General features: G+C 42.4%; 1 protein-coding gene across 6 annotated transcripts in view; it reads left to right on the top strand.

Annotated features, from left to right (window-relative positions):
- LOC141782145 (PHD finger protein 20-like) overlaps nt 1–19,733 on the top strand; it is a 19,795-nt gene extending 62 nt beyond the window's left edge. The window contains exons 1-18 of one of the 6 annotated variants that reach the window (XM_074658396.1): nt 1–97; nt 1,697–1,812; nt 3,460–3,566; nt 5,223–5,394; nt 5,733–5,817; nt 6,861–6,937; nt 7,047–7,653; nt 8,881–8,931; nt 9,024–9,293; nt 9,554–9,748; nt 10,622–10,717; nt 12,336–12,491; nt 12,870–13,051; nt 13,157–13,256; nt 14,731–14,926; nt 15,104–15,545; nt 17,773–17,953; nt 18,365–19,733. The exon at nt 1–97 is cut by the window's left edge and continues 43 nt beyond it. In XM_074658396.1, the coding sequence (XP_074514497.1) occupies nt 3,484–3,566; nt 5,223–5,394; nt 5,733–5,817; nt 6,861–6,937; nt 7,047–7,653; nt 8,881–8,931; nt 9,024–9,293; nt 9,554–9,748; nt 10,622–10,717; nt 12,336–12,491; nt 12,870–13,051; nt 13,157–13,256; nt 14,731–14,926; nt 15,104–15,545; nt 17,773–17,953; nt 18,365–18,507 (3,036 nt within the window). In that variant the 5' untranslated portion in view covers nt 1–97; nt 1,697–1,812; nt 3,460–3,483 and the 3' untranslated portion in view covers nt 18,508–19,733. Of the gene's footprint in view, nt 98–1,696; nt 1,813–3,459; nt 3,567–5,222; nt 5,395–5,648; nt 5,818–6,860; nt 6,938–7,046; nt 7,654–8,880; nt 8,932–9,023; nt 9,294–9,553; nt 9,749–10,621; nt 10,718–12,335; nt 12,492–12,869; nt 13,052–13,156; nt 13,257–14,730; nt 14,927–15,103; nt 15,546–17,772; nt 17,954–18,364 lie in introns of those variants that run through there. The other 5 variants (XM_074658656.1, XM_074658318.1, XM_074658235.1 and 2 more) reach the window with 5 other exon arrangements.
- The last annotated feature ends 1,393 nt before the right edge of the window (nt 19,734–21,126 follow it).

Here is a 21,126-nt window from a genome sequence, read left to right as displayed (position 1 = left end):
AGCCAGACAGGCGGAGGAGGCAGCGGTAACCGGCACTTTAACGGGATTACACTGCACATTTACACACCCAACCGGACCACGAGTGACTGGAGAACAGGTAGGAAGCTTAAACCTCATCTCCCAGAGTCTAATAGTCCCTGATAACATCGATAAACAGGCAGGTTTGATGGGAGATGCGTCAGCGGCGATTGATGGTGCTGCTGCTGCCGCCGCATGTCGGCGTTTTGAGTTCAAAACAAACGTGACGAAGTAGATAATAAAATGTCTCGGTTGTACAGTTCGTGTAATAACCTTCGTGTCTCTTTATTCACTGTGTGTTTTTAACCACTCGGTGCTTGTTAAACGGCTCCGTGGAGTCTCATTTTCTGAAGTTTTAACGCTCAACAGTCACGATAAAGTATCACAAAGTAGGCCCTCAACGCGAGGCCCGGAGAGCTCTGTGAGTGACGGGTGAACGGACCAATCAGACGCGAGTATCCCCGCCCACACTAGACTGTCTCGACCAATCATATTCGTCTAAAGCGCTGACGTAGGGTGCTGGTCGCTCTCCGGCTACGCCCACTGGTTATAAAACTGGACAATAAAGTGTTGATAGCAGTTGAAGTGGTCAATCAGAAGATGAATCAGAATCGTGTTTATTGCCAGGTGTAAAGAGGTATACACTAGGAATTTGCTTTGCAAATAAGCAGTATAATAACAAAAGAATAGATAAAAACGTTGGACCAAAATAAGAATTAAAAAAGTTGATATTCTACCAATATACAATATAAGCTATAAACAAAAATAAACATGACATGACGCATTGTTGAATGTTTTCTGTTAAAATACAGTAGAGAAATGCACGTGGAAAAAACATTAAAATGGTGTTTTTTTTTTCTTCTCTTTTTACAGTAAAATATCAAGATAAATTAATCATCTTAAAATATGTTTCTTGTTACAAATTAAACTGATAATCAAAGTGGTGAACAGTAGGAAGCCTTGTGTGTTTTCTGTTATAATACAGTAGAGAAATGCATGTGGAAAAAAACATTAAAAGGGTGTTTTTTCATATATTACAATAAAATATCAACATAAATTAATCATGCAAAAATATGTTTCCTGTGACAAATTAAACTGATAATCAGGCATTTCCTGACTCATGAATGTGGCATCACTAACTATATATGGGTTTACTGCTGCAGCATGTGTCGCTATATCACCTATCTGGCTCTTAATGCAGGCCCATAAAAATGTACAAATTAATTCCACATATTGCATTTTTACTGAATATGAAGTGGTCAACAGTAGGAAGCCTTGTTGAACGTGTTAAAATATAGTAGAAAAATGCACGTGGAAAAAACATTAGAAGGGTGTTTTTAGTTTATTACAGTAAAATATCAATATAAGACTAAATTAATCATGCAAAATATGTTTCTTGTTACAATTTTAACTGATAATCATCTATTTCCTGACTCTTAATTGTGGCATCACTAACTAGATATGGGTGCTGCTGCTGCATGTGTCGCTATATAGTCTATCTGGCTCTTAATACAGGCCATAAAAAATGCACAAATTAATTCCACATATTGCATTTTTACTGAATATTATATACTCTTTGATACTTTGCTAGTTATCTGCCTGTTGCAGAAGAATAATCACACAAGAGACCTTTTCTATTGTCTTCTATTGTGTCTATACGTTGAAATGGGTTGAGCAGAAAACACGTGGGCCGCTAGTGTGCAGAGATATCCGGTTTGTAGGCTGCGCCGAAAAGCCAATAACTCCAGACTGCCTCCGCTATGGCGAACCGACTCAGCTATATCCTGCACGAAAGTAAGACATTTATTATATAAAATGTAGATTTGGCTTTTAATGAAAGGCGTCGATAATCTCAATCTGTCCTGTGTGTATATGCATGACAAAGGAGGAGGCTGTGTGCATGAATATCCTCCTCCACTCCTCCACCAAGCCCTTTATTTCAGCTAAAGGGGCTGTGCATCAGCAGCAGATCTGTATTTGATGAGACTGCATAGACAATTTAAAAGACAAAATACACTGTTCATCAGTCGAGTATTAGCTTGGTGCATCATTGCCTGCTTACTGTACTGGTGGGTGCTGTGATGCAATGATTATCTTAGTCATTCTTGCACCTTTTTCTCACTGTGCCATCTTGTTAAGGAGTAAAATAATACTTAAATATTGCATGTGTAATCTGTAGCTTGTGTATGTTTCTGCTGGTAATATATTTTCCCAGCCCCAGACTGTATTATTATTATAATTATTATATACAATGGGAGTGCCTTTTAACTCAGGTGCAAAGCTGCAGAATACAGATCTGTATTTGATTAAACTGCATAGACAATTTAATACAAAATACACTGTTCATCAGTCGAGCTTGGTGCATCATTGCCTACTTACTGTACTGGTGGGTGCTACAGTAGGAAAGCTATGATTATCTTAGTCATTCTTGCACCTTTTGTTCACTGTGCCATCTTGTTAGGGAGTAAAATAATACTTAAATATTGCTCTTTATGATAAAGATCCTCATAGGAGCATGCTATCTCAACTAGTGATCACTGAACATCTGGTATTAGTTACACATTTCATCACCATTTTGAGGTACATGGCTCACCGTAATATGTCCCTTGCTTTATTGCACCACATGTGTAATCTGTAGCTTGTGTATGTTTCTGCTGGTAATGTGTTTTCCCACCCCCAGACTGTATTATTATATACAATGGGAGTGCCTTTTTTAACACCAAAATTGCTACTCAGGTGCAAAGCTGCAGACTACAGATCTGTATTTGATGAGACAATATAAGACAAAATACACTGTTCATCAGTCGAGTATTAGCTTGGTGCATCATTGCCTGCCTACTGTACTGGTGGGTGCTACAGTAGGAAAGCTATGATTATCTTAGTCATTCTTGCACCTTTTGTTCACTGTGCCATCTTGTTAGGGAGTAAAATAATACTTAAATATTGCTCTTTATGATAAAGATCCTCATAGGAACATGCTGTCTCAACTAGTGATCACTGAACATCTGGTATTAGTTACACATTTCATCACCATTTTGAGGTACATGGCTCACCGTAATATGTCCCCTTGCTTTATTACACCGTGTTGTTGCACTCTACAACATGTGTAATCTGTAGCTTGTGTATGTTTCTGCTGGTAATATGTTTTCCCAGCCCCAGACTGTATTATTATATACAATGGGAGACCCTTTTTTAACACCAAAATTGCTACTCGGGTGCAAAGCTGGGATTTGCCACAGTCTTCTGGTAAAATAATTGTTAGTGATGACCTGAGAGAGAGGAGGCTGACTATCTGTAAAAGTCCTTGATAGTCTCATATGTTGTGTTCTTGGCTGAGCACAATGTGTGTTTCTCAGTAGTGAACCCAAGGTCAAATGGGTTTAGATTTGATTGGTATGTGTTTTGGTTAATGTGTGTGTGTGTGTGTGTGTGTGTGTACAGGAAGGGAGCCTTGATGTGGGCAGTATGAGTAAGACGCCCCCTAACAGAAGAGGGATTTCTTTTGAGGTGGGAGCTCAGCTTGAGGCCAGAGACAGCCTCAAAAACTGGTGAGTCATGGCCTCGCTCATTCCTCCCCATCCCTGTAAATGTTCACTTCCTTCACTCCTCCCCCATAAACTCTCATTCTCTTCATTGTGGGCCTGGGTCAGCTAGTCTGTATCTCTATATTAAACGCTAAAGAATTAAGAAAAAGACACTCCTATGCCAGTAAACAACAGCTGGTGATGAAGCAGCCTTTGATCTGGATTGATAACAGACAGTAATTTCATCAGTGACTATTAAATCATATTATAAATCATGTTAGTAGAGTGGTGCAGGGATGGCGTATTTTTGTGGGCTAACCAGGAAGTTAGCATCGCCCTGGTTCTCTCGACACAAAACCAACGGGATTTTTCCATTATTGCAGAAAATAAGCTCTGTGGCAAAATTATACTTGCACTTTCTGTTCAGCGAGATAATCTTCACAAATGAACACCACTTTTATGATTTGAAGCGTGAATGCAATCGCCAGAAGTAGAAAGCTAGCGTTGGGCTATAAACGAACTACACCGCGGTCGCACAAGCGTGAGTATACACAACAAGGCTGTTAAGGCTGACGCGAATGCTTTGAAGATTCAAAGCTTCGACCATTGCCGTGATAATCAACCTCCAAATCAGTATTCCAATGCTTGTAATGTAAGTATGTAATAATAAAGTATAAATCCCCAAATTGCCCATGAAATAAGGAATCATCTCACGACATTATTCATTATTCATGTTCAATATTTACTATTACTAGTTATTCTCAGACGGATATCACTTTTTGTTGTGTTTGGAGGTGCGTGTGCGTACAGTAATGCGGCAGCGGCACTAAAAACAGGGGAGATGGAGACAGACAGACTGCTGCACCACAAAGCTTCGAATACCTTCGAATATTTCTCACCGAATCTTTGAAGCCCAAAAAATGTTATTCGGGACAGTCCATAGAGGCTGTAAAGGTGGACGCAACGGCCTTTTTTAAGACACGTAAAAGCTTCAAAATTCACGAGTGGGATATTTACCGACATAGTTTATATCATAGAATAAAACATTAATGTCTCTCAAGCTTGTGTTAACCACAGACCTTATTTCAGGCTTCTAACTAAAAACCCATTCAACAAAGGAACCAGAAGTGCTAAAATGCTAACTCTTTTTTGGGTTTTAGGATTCATTCCTGCAGCACTCTATGGTTGCAATATGCTAAAGATAGAATTACAGATTGTCATTGTTCCAAAAGGAAAGAGGTTTTGATTTTTAACTTAACCATGTGACATTGGTGTCACAAGCACAACAGTGTGAGCAGCCTCTCTGAAAGGACTAGGGGACAGTCAGCTCAGTCCTTTTGATGGACACATCAAAAACACAGTTGATATTTGCCTTCCTATTGAACTCCTGGCTAAAGGACAGACCGGCTCACCTCCTAAGATGTTGAGAGTGACAGTGTGTTACTGGAGGTGGTAACTGTGCTGAATTTGTAATTGAAAACAGTAATCACATTATAGCAGCCCAGCACTAACTCCAGCACATCATTTATTTCATAATTTATTTACGTTTGACATTTTTCAAGATTCACTCATTTTTTGCTTACTCGCCATCCTCATTACATGTTTGAAATAAACGACAAGGAACTTTAACCTCTCCCCTGTCCAATCATGTATTATTATTGAATTTATTTTGTCACGTAGGTATGCTGGCAACATAGAGAAGGTTGACTACGACGAAGAAAAAGTACTGGTCCATTACCGCCAGTGGAGCCACCGTTACGACGAGTGGTTTGACTGGACAAGTCCCTACCTGAGACCCGTGGAGAGGGTTCAGCTGAGGCGGCAGGGCCTGCAGGAAGACGCTCCTGAACCTGTAAGCTAACAACACTGTTTGCGCTTGATTTGACCTGTGTTGCATAGAGAAATTGGAAGTTGTGCCCCACTAGTGGGTTATCTTGTGTTCCTCTAGCCTTTGTTCCATAATGTATTTACATAGATGGGATCTGAATCATTATACTGGGGTTTTATTTGCATATGCCAAATAGGTATCTGCTACTTTTACTTGCGAGTAAAATTTGAGCACTGTTATTTTTGATAGAGATGTTACAACAATGATGGTTTTGTTAGCATTTAACAGCTCCACCTCCCCGTGAGATTTTGACAACAAGCCTCCAGTATGTCCCAGATCGAATGTCTCTGTCCTCCCTGCAGTGCTTTCATGTGAATGACAAGGTCCTGGCCAGCTGGTCCGACTGCCGTTTCTACCCCGCTAAGGTCATTTCGGTGAATAAAGATGGTGAGTATCAATAACTTAAGGTGTTGAGCATATTTTGAGCAGAACTATCTTAAAATGTTTTAAATGTATGGATCCATTATTTCAAGTTAAGGATTCTAATAACTCTGAGGAAGATGTTAAATATTTTACTCTGATTATTAAAGTTGTGTGTTTCAATACAAGATTGTGCAACATGGAGCATACAGTAGTTTCACTTTTGTATTCAAAGAGGAATGTGTGGCATTGAGTCATTCAATAATAGCAAAATGGCTTTTTCACTTTTTCACTGGCACAGCAAATAGAAACTATGAAGATAAATCTGTCTGAGGCACAATTACACAACTCTAAGTAGGGGAATATATCACACTAACAGCAGAACAACTTTAAGGGTGGGTTCATTATTTATTTATTTGGAAGGTTTTTATGTAATTCTGTAGCTTCCTAGTGGTGTTCCTTATGTATTAAAATACGAACATTCAAATTTTGGTCAAAGTATGTATGTATGTTTTATGTATTTTTTAGTGTCAAAATGACATTTTCCAAAGCCCTTCTAAAAACTATTTCCCATGTGACTTGACATGGGTTTCTGCATGATGACGCTGCTACATGTACAGTATTGTATACATCCTTATAGTCAGTGTATTAACGTTACATACAGTAACTTAGATGGTGGTCTGCATGCTCCCAGTTTGGAGTAGCAGACAGTAGGAGTACCAGCACGAGAGCTAAGCAATGTACTGCTGTGTGGACGCCACGTTAGTTCACATCTGAAAGTCACACACGAACACAAACGAACTAGCCAATTGATGCAGCGGTAGACCAGCACCTCCCATGTTCTGCGACGTAAAAACGACTGTTTTTGTGAATTATTCATAAACTTATTGATTAGCTTCGATTAGCTTACTTTGGTAACCTGCGTCACTGCATTTTGCTAACGCCTGAGTGATCGTTTCCATTTGAAAAAAAGATCAGAACGCAGATGACCCGCCCTTAAAGGTGGCTTATCAACTACCGTACTAGCAGCTGTCCCTTGTGTAAAACATGTTCTCCTTTATCCCCCTCAGGATCCTACACTGTGAAGTTCTATGATGGCGTTATCCAGACAGTGAAGGGGATCCACGTGAAGCCTTTTATTAAAGAGGTAAATAGGTGAACATAAACATCCATGTTCTTTGTCCACATCAATCGATGTCTTGAGTGCCATTTTCTGCTGGTTTCCTGAACGTTCTCTTTGTCCTGCCTACAAATAGAGAGGTGGTGTTGGTGGAGGGAAGACTCGGTCCTCTGAAAGGAACATGGTTAGGAGGGCCCCGAACCGCAGAGACAGGAGGCCTCAGGAGAACGGAGGTCCCAAGAACAAGCGAGCCAGACGCAGCACCTCCGACCAGGAGGACGACAGCAACAGCGAGGACGAGGAGCGGGAGGAGCGGGAAGAGGGGATGGTAAACGAGAAGAGCAAGAAAACAAATGGTGAAGTCGATGCTGCACCTGCTATCAAACAGGAAGAGGAAACATCAGAGCAAGCAGACCAGAACAAGCCCGGGGATGTAGGAAAGGGGACGGGACTCACAAACGGGGTGAAGGTAGAAGAAGACGATGAGCGAAAGGAGGAAAAGTGTCACGTAAATGGAGAGGTAAAGAAAGAAGAGGTGCAAACAGAACAGAGTGGAACAAAGCCATATACAGAGTCGCCCAAGCCATACACAGAGTTGCCCACTCAGACGTCAGCACAGATGGAGCAGGTGCCCGTCACTATGACAACCACACAATCCAATAGAGACGTGGAGCAGAAGCCGAACGTCCAATCGGAAATCTCTCAGCCTGCAGCGGATGTGCCGCCTCCCCAACCTGTGAAACGTAAGTGTTAATGATCAGCAATCAGCAGAAATGTCATCGGATCTGTAGGATTGTGAAAATGTGAATATCACACGGCATCTGGGCACATTTTCAAGCCCCCTCCAGACAGTGTTACTTCCTGTTTTTCGGTTAACGTTCTTTCTCAAACAGAGAATGGGGGTTATTGTTAATAGTCAGACGAAATTCATTACCATGGCAACCAGATTGCATCGTCTTTTTAAAACAGTTTAGATGGAGGCAGCTACAGTAGCTTGGAAAACAGCTATATGGCTCTGAATTTGATGAATTTACTGTTTATCAGACCACAAATGAGACAAGAATTAGTGTAACACACCCTCGCTCTCTATCTCTTGCTCTCTTTTCTACTGTCTCCTCCTGGCGACGCAGCCGTCTGGCTGTTTTTGCATTGTGGAGCCGCATGCCGGCCACAGTGCACCGCAGGATGGATAGACATGTTGCCAAGATCTGCCGTTTGAAATGCAGTTTCAGGACGTTTTGGAGGTGCACTGGCCGCTTTCGTGTCAGCTCCCAACACCAACACTACACCGTCTGCACTGTGATTCATTTATTTCTCTAACGGGACATAGATAGGTCTGGACACTGGGACAAACCTCAAAAACATCCCGAAACTGCATTTCAAACGGCGGGCAACATGCCTGTGATCCGTCCTGCGGTACGCTGTGGCCGGACACAACACCGGCGTGCGGCATAGGCTGCTTTCTGCTAATTTAGCTCCAGGGGGAAACGGTAAAGAAGTGAACGATCGAGAGACACAGTCAGTCTGCTAATTCTGCTGGTGGGATTTTGTGTTCGACAGACAGAAACAGATACACCTACACAGAGAGATGGATAACTAAGGCTATAATGCTACAAGTATGGTAAAATAGGTCAAATACAAGATAAGTTGACTACCTAGCTCACAATGACGTTTATAGTTTGCCACTCAGATACAAAGAAGCATAAGTGCACCTGCGCAAGCTTGGAGGATGACGTATGAGCTGAAGCTACATGCAGCTATAGTCATATATCACATTCCTGTTTTAGCAACAACCTTGTTTTTTATCTTTGAGTTCTCAAAGTTATTTGTCAAATAAATATTAAGCAAACAGTGTGGCTAATCAACATTGTCCGAAAATAACTCGTATATGAAATATCATAAAAATGCCAAAATACACTGGAGGGGGGCTTTAAGTGAATAAATGAATTTCTTTCTTTTGTCTTTGGCAGCGATAAGGAAACAGGGTTTCCACAACCCCAACAGATTCAGCAGAGAACCATGTGAGTACAACTCAAAGCTTATTAAACAAATACAGTCATCACTCGCATTCTTTGATGAACTTCCTTTACACTTATGTTGTTCCTTGTTTTAGTGTACAGAGTCATCAAAAACCAACCTCCCCCCGTCCTGTCCATCAACCTCGACCACAACCCGTTTAAGTGCAGCTCTCCCGGCTGCACAAAGTCATTCCGTAAGGCCAAGCTGCTGCACTACCACCTGAAATATTATCATGGCGAGGAGCCGCCGCCGGACGGGGACCACAGCCCCACCAGGAGCATCCAGACCAGGTCCTCTGAGAAACAGGCTACTGCCACCGGCGTGGACGGCCCGAAGAGAAGGCGCACCATCTCTGCCTCGATGCGTGAGTTCCTCTCTAGTTTACCTTCCGTCCCAATTGAAGTGACTTAAAAAGAGTTTTATTAGAAACTGGAGCTGCTATTTATATATTGCTCAAAACCAAATGCATGTTATGCTACCACAAAATCAGAAAATCATGACCTGCTTTAATTGATAATGATACACGTCTAAAACAAGGCTGCATTGTGAATATTGCACTTCCAGCCATGCGAAAACATCAGAGTTTTGTGCTTATATATTTGTCTTTTCTTTGATTTTTCTCAGACTCTGTTGGGCCTGCCGCGGCTCCCCGGGGCGAGGTGAAGACTGTAGGCAGACGCACATCAGCCCCGCCTGCAGTCAACACCCAGGGCCATCAGCAGAGGGCACTGCTGAGGGAGAAGAGCAAGGAGAACCAGCTGGACAGGAACGGCTGCCAGCAGCAGGACAAGGACTCAGATAAGAGCGGCTTTGACATTGGTCAGTATCATTCAGTATGAGTGAGAAAATGACTGCATAGAGTTTTACCTGTTCACTGTTAGTTTCCCTTCTTAGGGGCTGTTCACATTTTGCGTCTAAAAACACATGGAAAACAGCAGCCTTCATCCTTTTTATTATGCCGTGGCTGGAGGCATTATGTTTTCGGGTTGTCCGTACGTACGTCCGTCCGGTCCATTCTCGTGATCGCGAAATCTGAGGAATTCCTGGAGGGAATTTTATCACTTGGACTCGAGGATGAACTGATTAGATTTTGGTGGTCAAAGGTCACTGTGACCTCACAAAAAAAGTTTTTGGTCACAACTCAAGAATTCATGTTCTAATTATGCCTGTTTCACACGTCTAACAGGATAAAATGATGGAGTGATGATATTTTGGACAGACATGGATGTAAACTGCAACTTCACTGCTCGGCGGAGGCATACAACCGCAAGGCCGTAATACTAGTTATCCAAGGTGCTTAGGAGGTAGCAGTTTTTAGACGCGCATAAAAAATAAAATGTTCTACATTTTTCAGCGCCAAGCGCGAAACCACACCGCTCATCAATGTCAAACTTTACCCAGGCAGGCAGCCAATATAATCAAGTAAGAGGCGGGCTTTACTACTTTACTACTTCCTTCGTGCCTGTAGTAATGCTTCTCACTCTTTGGGGCCATAGGAAGGCCTGCACGCCACGACGCCGTCGCTCTTGCTTTTGAGCTTGCCGTCTGTACATCTACATCGACAACAATGGATTTGAGGGCGCAAAAAAACGCAGCATGTGAACGGCCCCTTACAGTGCAATTTTTAATAGTTACCTGCTGTGAAAGCTATGCACACACAAGGCTTAACTCTTGACACTTAACGGTCCGCAGGGTCAGTAAAAGACAAACTGAAAGAGAAGTCGAAACAGAAGGACTTCCTCCGCATTAAACTAAAGAAGAAGAAGAAGAAAAAGAAGGCCAAGTCTGGTAAGAAGGGGTCCCTGCTGGCATCGGGCCTCCCCCCATATCTGCTGCTCTGCATGTGCCTCACTGTGACATTGTGGAATTGGCTAGCCTGCAAAGCATAAAGTACTCCATTCACTCCTCTTGGTGTGGTGGCTGAGCCTTTGTGTGTGGGAGAAGTGTCACATCTGTCGCTGGCCTCTGTCACTCCATTATATCAATCAGAAAGCTTCAACTCATTTACATCATAGCTTCTTGCATTTGCTCTCGTTTACCACAACTCTTTGACAGTGCTGGTGATGAAAAGCCAGATTTTGTTGTGGCACTGATATTAACTGATCCAAACACAAATCCAACACCGTTCTCTCTATTCCTAGTTAGCATTCATATGTACGTACAGTATGTTTGGCATACACACACTGTAGGTTACCTTCCTTATTGGTTATTTCATACTATTAAAAGGCCGGAAACACGGCCCGGTATGGATTTTTGGGGATGTCACGATACCAGAAATTTAGTAGTCGATACCAATACCAGTGAAATTCAATGATTCTCGGTACCAATTCGATACTATGGTAAAAAACAAAAGTAAGGGCGCCTGGGTTAGCTCAGTTGGTAGAGCGGGCGTCCATGTATTAAGGCTTGGTCCTGACCGCGGCGGCCCGGGTTCGAATCCGGCCTGTGGCCCTTTCCGCATCCACTCTCTCTCTCCCCCCTTTCAAGACTCTATCCACTGTCCTGTCATAAAAATGGAAAATGCCCCCAAAAAAATAACTTTAAAAAAAAACAAAAGTAAAACAATAAATCCCATGTACTTCAACATACGCCTTTAATACTGTTTGCATACTGTTTTTTGTTATGAAGTTAAACGGGTCATATTCTCTATTATCTGTTTTATATTGCTGGGAAAACATCTCCTTCAAACAACTGGATTTATTCATGTTCTCGCCAACAGCTACGTTTTACAAGATAACATTTGAACACATCATGATAACGTTAAAATTTACCTTCGCCCAATACTCGTTTTTAGTAAATAGAGCCTGAACGCATCATAATGCGTTAACATTAACCGTTAGCTCTGCAGGCCCATGCTGCCTACCGGCTGCTAACGTTAACGCATCATAATGTAAATTAATGGCACCTCCCGTGTTGAAATCGTCAAGACGAGAGCTAGTTAACGTTAGCTATTGGCAGCCGGGAAACAGCACAGTCCTGCACGGAGCTAACAGCTAATGGTAACTAGCTCTCGTCCCGCCGATTTCAACACGGATTTGTTGTTCACATTTTAGCGTTATCAGGGAAAAAATAGGGTGCGTCCCCTGAATGCGTCAATAGCGAGTTTATTGTGTCCCAAACACATTTTCTACTGTCCCCAGGACGACAGGACGCCGTTAGTCTCAAGCCCTGACGGTGCTGTAGGAAAACTAGTACTTTGGCGTCGACTTGTTACCGAAGTATCGGTTCTCGTGACATCCCTATGGATTTTATCAAACTGATTGTCCCTGACTGTTCTTGAGTCTATTTTTTGTCCATGTTTTGTTGTGCCACAGTTTGTCACCTCCTGATGGGCGTTTTTGTTCAGCATTTCCAAAGTTGACATTTTGTTCTACGTCTGCTTCCCCCCCCTTCCCTGTATTAACAGACTACACAGGTAGTGAGGAGAATATTGACATCTCAGTATTGGGTCTTCAGTCCAAATTGAATTTGCCACTCAAATTCCCCCCCTCACACAATCACAAGCCTGAGGCCTTCCCCAGCAGGCCTGGATACAGCTACTCACAGCAGATACATGTGGATGGTGGGTATCTCTGTGACTGTGTGTGTGTGTGTTTGTCTTGTGTGACTGTACATGGCTTCCTCTCCCCTCCATTCTTCTTTTCTCTCTGGATTCAATCTATCATGTAGTTTGATGTGCTTCACACCAGTTATCTGCTTTCAAATGTTGTTGCTCATCACATGTCATGACCTGCAGAATTAAACCGGCTGCTGTCTCAAATGGGACACAATTTTAACGCTTGGTTGATTGAATCCTGAGCTGTTCTTTGCTGCTAAGGCTTGCTTCATCTTGTAATCCACAAATATTCATTAAAACTAAAATTTAAGAATATTAATTTAGCTATATCGTCCCAGGAAAAACATGAAAAAACAATAGTTGTGTTTGTCCCTGTTACTGTAGATGAGGATAGCATCAGCGACTGGTCCACGGACAGCTGTGGGTGGAGCGACGATGACTTCGGGGTGGATCTGGACGTCGCCACGCCTCCCCTGAGCGTGGACTCTGGAGCTGTGGACACAAGTGACCAAGAGATTGTGCGATGTATCTGTGAGGTGGAGGAAGAGAATGACTTCATGATTCAGGTGAGCTGGTTTTGTTTTTGCGTGTCTATTTTTAATGTATTGCAAGCTTTCTTTTTTTTAGTCTTAGGGTTGCATTAATATAAAACATCCGTGTCCTTCCCTCAGTGTGAAGATTGTTTGTGCTGGCAGCATGGCACCTGCATGGGCCTGTTAGAAGACAATGTTCCAGACCGATACACCTGCTACATCTGCAGAGACCCACCAGGTGAGGGGAAAAACACTCCACCACCTTTTAAGCTGAGTGTATTATCTGCCATCTAGTGGACAATAAGAAAAATTACGCTGTGATTATTTTTATGGAAACATGTTTTAAAATAACTATCAGACATTATTATTGTATAATAATGCTGTTTTACATTGTGATTCGGAAGTTCACCGCCCAATATACTTATTTATTTATACCAAATTTATCATAAAGTCGCAATATTTAGAATAAGATGGTTCACGCTGATCTTGCCCGAGGATTTTATGTTCTCATGCATCGTAACGTTGTACTGTTTCCTGCTAAAAGAAAACAATGTTAACCACATCAGACAGTAAACTGGGTTCCGGTGTAGTGAAACTACAGAGTGTTTGTGCTGCAGATTCCCTTTTGGTTTATTGTGTTTTTTTTAAATTTGCTATAAGTATTGTCCCCTGTTTTTCATGGTCCTAAATAATACAGGAGTATGGGGGTCATGGTGTGTCCACAGTAAATGGGGAAAAAAATAGCTGTACAGTTGCCGTTTTTAGCTAAAAACAAAAAAAGACTTGCTTTAAGAGCACACTCTGCCAAGATGGAGGAGTGAGCTGGTATGCATGATCGGAGCGAGTGAAACACATTGCCTGTAAAACGGAGAATTGTAGACCAAAATATTTTGTTGACTTAGTTAGTACTGTGCACCAAGCTAAAGCTGCCTCACATTTGTGTCGTCTGCTGTGCAGCCTGGTGTATGACTGCTCGCTGTATTTGCATATAGACTCCACATCTTAAAGGTACAGTGTGTAGGATTTGGTGGTATCCAAAGGTGTGGTTGCAGATTGCAACCAACTGAATACCCCTCAGCTCACTCCTCCCTCTCTACAAGACTGCGGTAACGTGAGCAAAAACGTGGTAACGCGGTTCGCCTCGCTCAGAGGCCATCTTCACCATAATAACACTACTTTAGGAGCAACGGAAGTCAGATGGCGGCTGGCGGTACCACGGTTTTGCACCGTGCGTCTCACATTACCGCAGTTTCACAAGCGTGTCGGAGAACTACGGTGGCCTTTAGGTAACGTAAAAACACAAAAGTCTCTCTGCGGTGTTTGGTTTGTCCGTTCTGAGCTACTGTAGAAACATGGTGGAGCAACATGGCGGACTCCGTGAAGCCCCGCTCCCTATGTAGACATGAAGGGCTCATTCTAAGCTAACAAAAACAGGTGATTATACACTAATGAAAATATAGTTATGAATATTATATTCCATTCCTGCTAATAGATCCCCCAAAATGTTACACACTGTTCCTTTAACGAATGCTATAATTCCCTCGTACCCCAACCAACCAACTACACCAGCAAGCAGACACAGCCTCGCTCTAAAAGAGAGACTCTGGATCACTTGACAACAGCTTTACTTGCACAACCTTTTGTAGTTTGTAATTTCTGAACAAGTCATTGAATTTGATAACATTGCATTTCAATGTGTTCATTATTTCCAGGTCAGAGGCAGAGTCTGCGCTACTGGTACGATCGTGAATGGTTGAGCAATGGTCACATGTACGGCTTGTCCTTCCTGGAAGAGAACTACTCTCACCAAAACGCCAAGAAGATCACCACCACCCACCAGCTGCTGGGAGACGTGCACCACGTGGTAGAGATCCTCAACGGACTGCAGCTCAAGATGAGCGTCCTACAGTGAGTACAAAGGAAGAGACTTTAGGGTGTTTTTTCTGTTATCTACTGAAGTCAAATTAAATGTGGATCATGACAGAAACTGTTGTCCAAATCACCCCTAGTTTCAGTTAGATATTTTTATTATTTAATAATTTTATTTTATGTGATGTTAGTCTAATCTTGCCTTTGGCTTTTCAGGAGCAATACTCACCCGGACTTGCAGCTGTGGCGGCAGCCGTGGAAGCATTTGGAGAGGTCACGGTTCGCCTCTGACTCGTGTCGTGGCAGTGACGCAGCACCGTCTCCTGTGACTCCCGATGAGGACATGAGCCGAGGTGAAATTTTAATGTCCAACGCTCTGGAGAAGCTGAGCCGGGCGGCTACAGCTGCCACCTCCTCTTCGTCCTGCTCCTCCTCCCCCTTCCCATCCTTCCAGGACTCGTACATTACCCTTGAACATTGCTACCAGAAACCGCGGGCGTATTATCCGGCGGTGGAGCAGAGGCTGGTGGTGGAGACCCGACAGGGCTCAGAGCTGGAGGACAGCATGAGAAGCACAGAGGAACTGTTGGAGCGGGAGCAGCGCTACGGAAGCCTGCTGGAGACGGACAAACCCAAATCAACAAGCACCAGTAACAAGGTTAGGCCTCATTCCACAGCAGACAAGGAGGTTTAGGGTGCTGTCACATTAGGGGCCGGGCCCGGATCCGAGTACACTTGTGCCCAAAGTCCAGTTCGATTGATTAGTGTGAAAGGTGAAAAGGTGGTCTGGACTACGGTTCATGTGTCCTCGGGTACGGTTCGCATCAGGTGTGAAAGCCAACAGTACTAAAACACAGAAGTGGACTGCTATTTAATGCGAGTAACGTTAGCAGTTAGCGAATAGTTTTGAAAGGGCAGGCTTTTTTCAACGCCGCCGGTCTCCTCCGAAATCTTTATACATATAAAACAGTTTCAAATCTATGTCTGTATATGCATCATGCGCCGATCTCATCCTCTGAACTGCACGGCCGTGGATGATACAGCAGGAAGGCAGGCGAGAGGTTCCTTAAAATATAAACAATAGGCGATGGGGTTGAGTGATGTTTGTTATTTTATTTAGCTGATTTAATGATCTGTCTGCGAATAACGAGAGCCGCTCAGTTGCTCAGCGGGCAGAGAGAGAGACGGGGTGGGAGGGGAGACAACGTGTAGAGTCGGCATATTTTCACATCAAACTCTGTGAAATAAGAGTTTATTTCAACCAAACCAGAGTTGGTGAATGTTGGAAAGACTAACGACGACAGTATTGGTGAGTTTTATTTTGTTTCTGTCAAGTTTGAGTGAAGTGTTTTACGATATTCTGCCACTAGAACAGCTAGTACGGAACAACTTTACTAATGTAAAAGCTGAGCGGAGAGGGGGGTACAATCGTACTCGGGCACAGTACAGATCAATTGTACCTAATGTGAAAACGCACTTAAAGTGCAGCCTGAGTCGTCACTATAGACGAATGAAATGAGCAACATTCTAGAAATATTTTTTCCTTTTGTAAAATCACATTTGAAAGAGTACTAGTAATATGCCCCTCAAAACGAACACAGGATTTTTTGGGAAAATAATCTTTACATCACCATAGTTATAAATAGAAGAAAGATGATTTCTCAAGTTGAATATACTACAGTATCCATGACCCCAGTTGCGGTCGCTGTGAAGAAGATGTCTGCCAGAAGCGGAGAGAATGTAGGATTTTCAGAATGCCTTATTTGTTGCAGTCGGTAACAAAATACTGCACCAGTTGCAGAATCAATCTTGAATTAATGAAGATTATGTATATGAAGTGATTAATACTGCTGAATGAGGAAATTTAATAAACTTGTGACAACACCGGTGTTACCGATTACACCGGACATTTTTACAAGAAAGATGACGCTCAATATATGTAGAGCGCTTACTTTGATCTTTAACGTTAGATGGCTGCGTGCCCGGCCTCTCTGGTCGAGCTTTCACTGCAGGGCTGCACATTTCCACTTTGTGCCGTTGCACCACGCACACCGACTGTGGCCGCTCCGTCCTCTTCATACCAAAAGTTTACAGATTGCCTCATTAACGTTATGGTTGCCTTAGCATTTGGTTTAAATTTGAAAAATTGCAAATAGGCGCTTTTGCTTTCGCGTTGAAACCAAATCCTGCGTCATCATCTCGTCTGTCCTCTCTCTCTGAAATGTGACTCCTGCTACTCTGTGCTGAGACTTCAGTTTCAATTTATAATTGCAGCGTCCATCGTTTGACTATGTATTGATAACACGCTTAGTTTTTTACAATTTTTTTTTTTTTTTTGATGAACGTGGGTGCAGACATGTGAAAATGAACTAAATGGGTTTTTATTTCTATAAAATAGCAAAATGACGGTTGGGTTGGCGGGCAAATGTAATCGGTGTATGGCCGACTACCGCTTCAAGCCCAACTGAATGTAGTTGACAAGTTTTACAAAGCTCAACTTCTTAACCCTCCTGCTGTTAGTGGAACACATTTTCAGGCTCTTTTTTTACAATAATGTTCCTTGGAAGTCATCAGTGACTTCTCTCCCAAAGTGTATGTACACAGTCTTTTATTATAGACCGTCTTGATTATAGAGTGGACCACAGAACATTTTAAATTGGAAGTAGGTAAGTTGTCATGGCGACATTACATCACTGTGATTCAAGGATTTGGCTCAGCCTTTTGACCACCAATCATGACAAAATAGCCCACTTTTGGTTGTTTGTCTCTTGTGTGTTGTGGATGAATGATGTGCGTTGCTTTGGCAGAAAGCTTTTGTATAAAGGAGGTCTAAACCTGGTTGGGATGAAAATTCTTGTCTGATGATTTCACCTTTTTGTCACTAGGTTTCGATGGGTGGCTTTTGGTCCCAGGCTGAGACGAGGGAAGAGGGCGGAAGAGATCCTGGAGAGGCGGCCGATAACAGCAGGCAGCATCAACAGAGGCAGATCAACCTGCTGGATCACATAGATGCAGTCCAGGACGAGGTCTCGCACAGGATGGACTTCATTGAGAGGGAGCTGGACGGTAAGACCTGCGGTGGCCTTGACCTAGTTACTAACTTTGTCTCTTCAGCAGATTTAGGAAACTTTGAGATTAGATTTTAAAAATTGCGCTGCTTATAACAGTGGTCCATCAGTCCGTAATGTCAGCTTGTTAGCAGTCAACTGTTTCATGTTGGTAACGTTAAGTTTCTATCCAACTAGGTCAGTTCAGAGTCAAAACACATTTGCTTTTAATGATTCGTGATATTATGCAACAGCCCAGAGATTGTTATGCATGTGAGGATTGCATCACACCTGGGTTGGCCTGATCAAGCATACCGAAACACTCCCACATGGTTTGTCCTTGAGAGCAGGAAAGAGTCTTTGTGTGGTAAAAGAAACCCATCGCTGTGTGTGTAACCATGTGCTCACCTCTGTTCGGTTCTCCTCTCAGTGCTGGAGAGCTGGCTGGACTACACCGGGGAGCTGGAGCCTCCTGAACCTCTGGCTCGTCTGCCTCAGCTCAAACACCGCATGAAACGGCTGCTGACACAGCTGGGCAAGGTGCAGCAGATTGCCCTGTACAGCTCCACATGAGGGCGCCAGAGAACAGCAGCAGCAGCGGAGGCGGCGTCCGTCCCCCCACACAGCGTGCAGAAGGATGCAGCGGATGCAGCGGATGAAGCGGAGGAAGCTCACTGGTCTACAAAGATACCAGGACTCAGATTGTTCAGCACATTCTCTCTGATGTGACTTCTGCAGCTGTTTCTCTCCTTTCTTTAAAGGTTCTGTGTGGTGGAATCCGATGCTACAGCAAGCCTGTGTCATATATTAATATTTATATGAACATGTGTGGAAAGTCAGCATCATAAATCAGGATTAAACACAAAAAGTAACCTCGTAAATGCAGGAGAAAATCCTTAGGACCAGATTTCACTTCTATGGTTCCCATGCAACTCTAAACCTTATGAATGCCTTTTGTCTGAGCTACTGCTGAAGGTTGCCCTGTCTCTCTCAGTACACAGTGCTTTACACGCAGAAGCTTTATATTAAAAACTGCAATAGAGTTCCTGAACCTACACAGCCTCTTTGCAATAGTTTTTTGAACATGTTTTCAAAATGGTCACTGTTTTTGCATCAACAAATGTCCCAAAGTCTGGTCGCCTGCCATGCCATACTGCATTAAAACTCTTGCTAAGTGTGGACAGACAGTAACTTGAAGACATCCAGTATGTAAGGACACTGTACACGCAGTCTCTACAAATAATTTGTTCTGTTTTTGACCTACTCAAGGGTTTATTTTATACTACACTGTGAAGTTATTTTTGTCTGGAATCAAAGGCATCTTATTTTCAGTTTTAGAGACGTAACGAGTGTGATGTCTGAAACTATCTTTTCTAACAGTCCTCATCAGTGTACCAGTTTTATCAGTTAATCTTTCTATGTTTGTCAGTTACCGTATCCCTTAAATTCAATTTACTATTTGCATTGTTGTTGCTGTAGCACTTGACCCATGATTCACTGAAAACTGTAATGTGGACTTGTCTTTTCTTAACCTAGCATCTTGTGCTTCGTCGGTGACAAAACTTGGAAGACCTGTAAATTTCTTTTCCTTTTTTTCTGTTCGGTTTAATCTTGTTTATTTACAGTTGTTTGTAAATATGTTATTCAAAAATGTGCTCTTCTTTAATGAAAACATTCTCCGAATTCATATATTGTATCCTACTGTACTGTAAGTGTCTGGCTTAGAAGCAGGGAAATGTCAAAAACAATGCAAAACAGATTTGCTGGTACATAAATAAAGTATCATTGTTATTAATCACTATGGGGCATCTTCTCGTTGTGTCTCTGACATGCTGGGTTATTTAAAGAGAGTGTGTTCCTTCTCATCCTGTTTATACACCTGGCAATAACACTACAAGTCAAAGGTTGCATCATGTAACATGTTTTTTTCCGCAGCTGATTTGTGCTCTTACACAAGCAGATTGAAATTGGGGGTAGCGGTAGTCTCGAAGGCCTGCGCTTTTCAGAATAAGAAGAAATGCTGCTGGGGTGCCGTTGAGCAAGGCGGCCTCCAACTCTACAGTAGAGCTGCTCATGATAGGAAAACAGCTGCAGTTTGGAGAACTGCATGAACGAGAGGGACTTATCTGGGAAAAAACAACCCAAAACCAGAGATTGCGTTCATACTTTGATGTAATGTGTTTTCATTACATAGCCGATTTGTGCGGTTACATAATCGGATTGAAAATAGAAACTTGATGGGAATTCTAATCATTTAATCTCCAAAATTTGAGCCAGCGTCATGTGGTGATAGATCAGGGCAAATGAGATATTGCCACGAAGAACGTGTACAGTGTCAAGCCAACATGGTCTGTTGATTTTGAGGGCGTTGGATTATTACCAAAGATGGATTATGTCAGTAATTCTCAAAGTGGGGTCGGTCTGTCAGGGAGTCTGTGAAATACTTTACTATATATTATTAAATTGTGCTGTATCATTAAAAAGTGCAAATCTACGGATGGGGACCATTTGCACCAATAAAACAAGCATATTGTGTCCGTTACTCCCATCTCTCATGTTAGCATTGGGCCAATAGAAACTCTGATATTTGGGTAACACACAGCAATAAGTTCATTATTTTAGAGTTGAAGCATTTGTACTGGTATGTTTAAATATCTGGATTTATTAGGACTATGCCAGTCTTCATTTTCTGAAAGCGTTTAAGATCAATTATTTGAAATGTAGGATATAAATTCTGTCAAATGCAATTTGAATGACATCATCCTCTGTTTAAAGGTATATAAGTGGTATTAACATTCAGTAACATTGCAAATGTCCCCGCTGTGGGACTAATAAAGGATTATCTCATCTTAATAACATGATTCAAATTGAAATGTGTTTCTGTTTATCACTATGAAACATGTATGAACTATTTAGGCTGAAAAGTTTTAGAATACAAATAGTTTCAATGATATCTAAGAGTACAAATGGACGCTTAATATGCTTAATCAGTGTTACGATTATGAGGGGATCCTTGGAAAATGTTCTCCTCCTGTAAGGGGCCCCTGGCCCCAAAAAGTTTGAGAACCCCTGGACTATGTTAAAAAGACCAATACCCTAGATATAAAAATAAATAAATGCAATTATCTCACCTCCTCTTATCAAAAGTGGGCGTTTACTTTCAGGCATTCGCTGTAGGGGTGTAAGTAAATA

Source organism: Sebastes fasciatus, chromosome 1 (genome assembly GCF_043250625.1).
Source record: "Sebastes fasciatus isolate fSebFas1 chromosome 1, fSebFas1.pri, whole genome shotgun sequence".
Taxonomy (NCBI): domain Eukaryota; kingdom Metazoa; phylum Chordata; class Actinopteri; order Perciformes; family Sebastidae; genus Sebastes; species Sebastes fasciatus.
The sequence above is the reverse complement of the archived record's forward strand: the minus strand, read 5'-3'. Positions and strand labels throughout refer to the sequence as shown.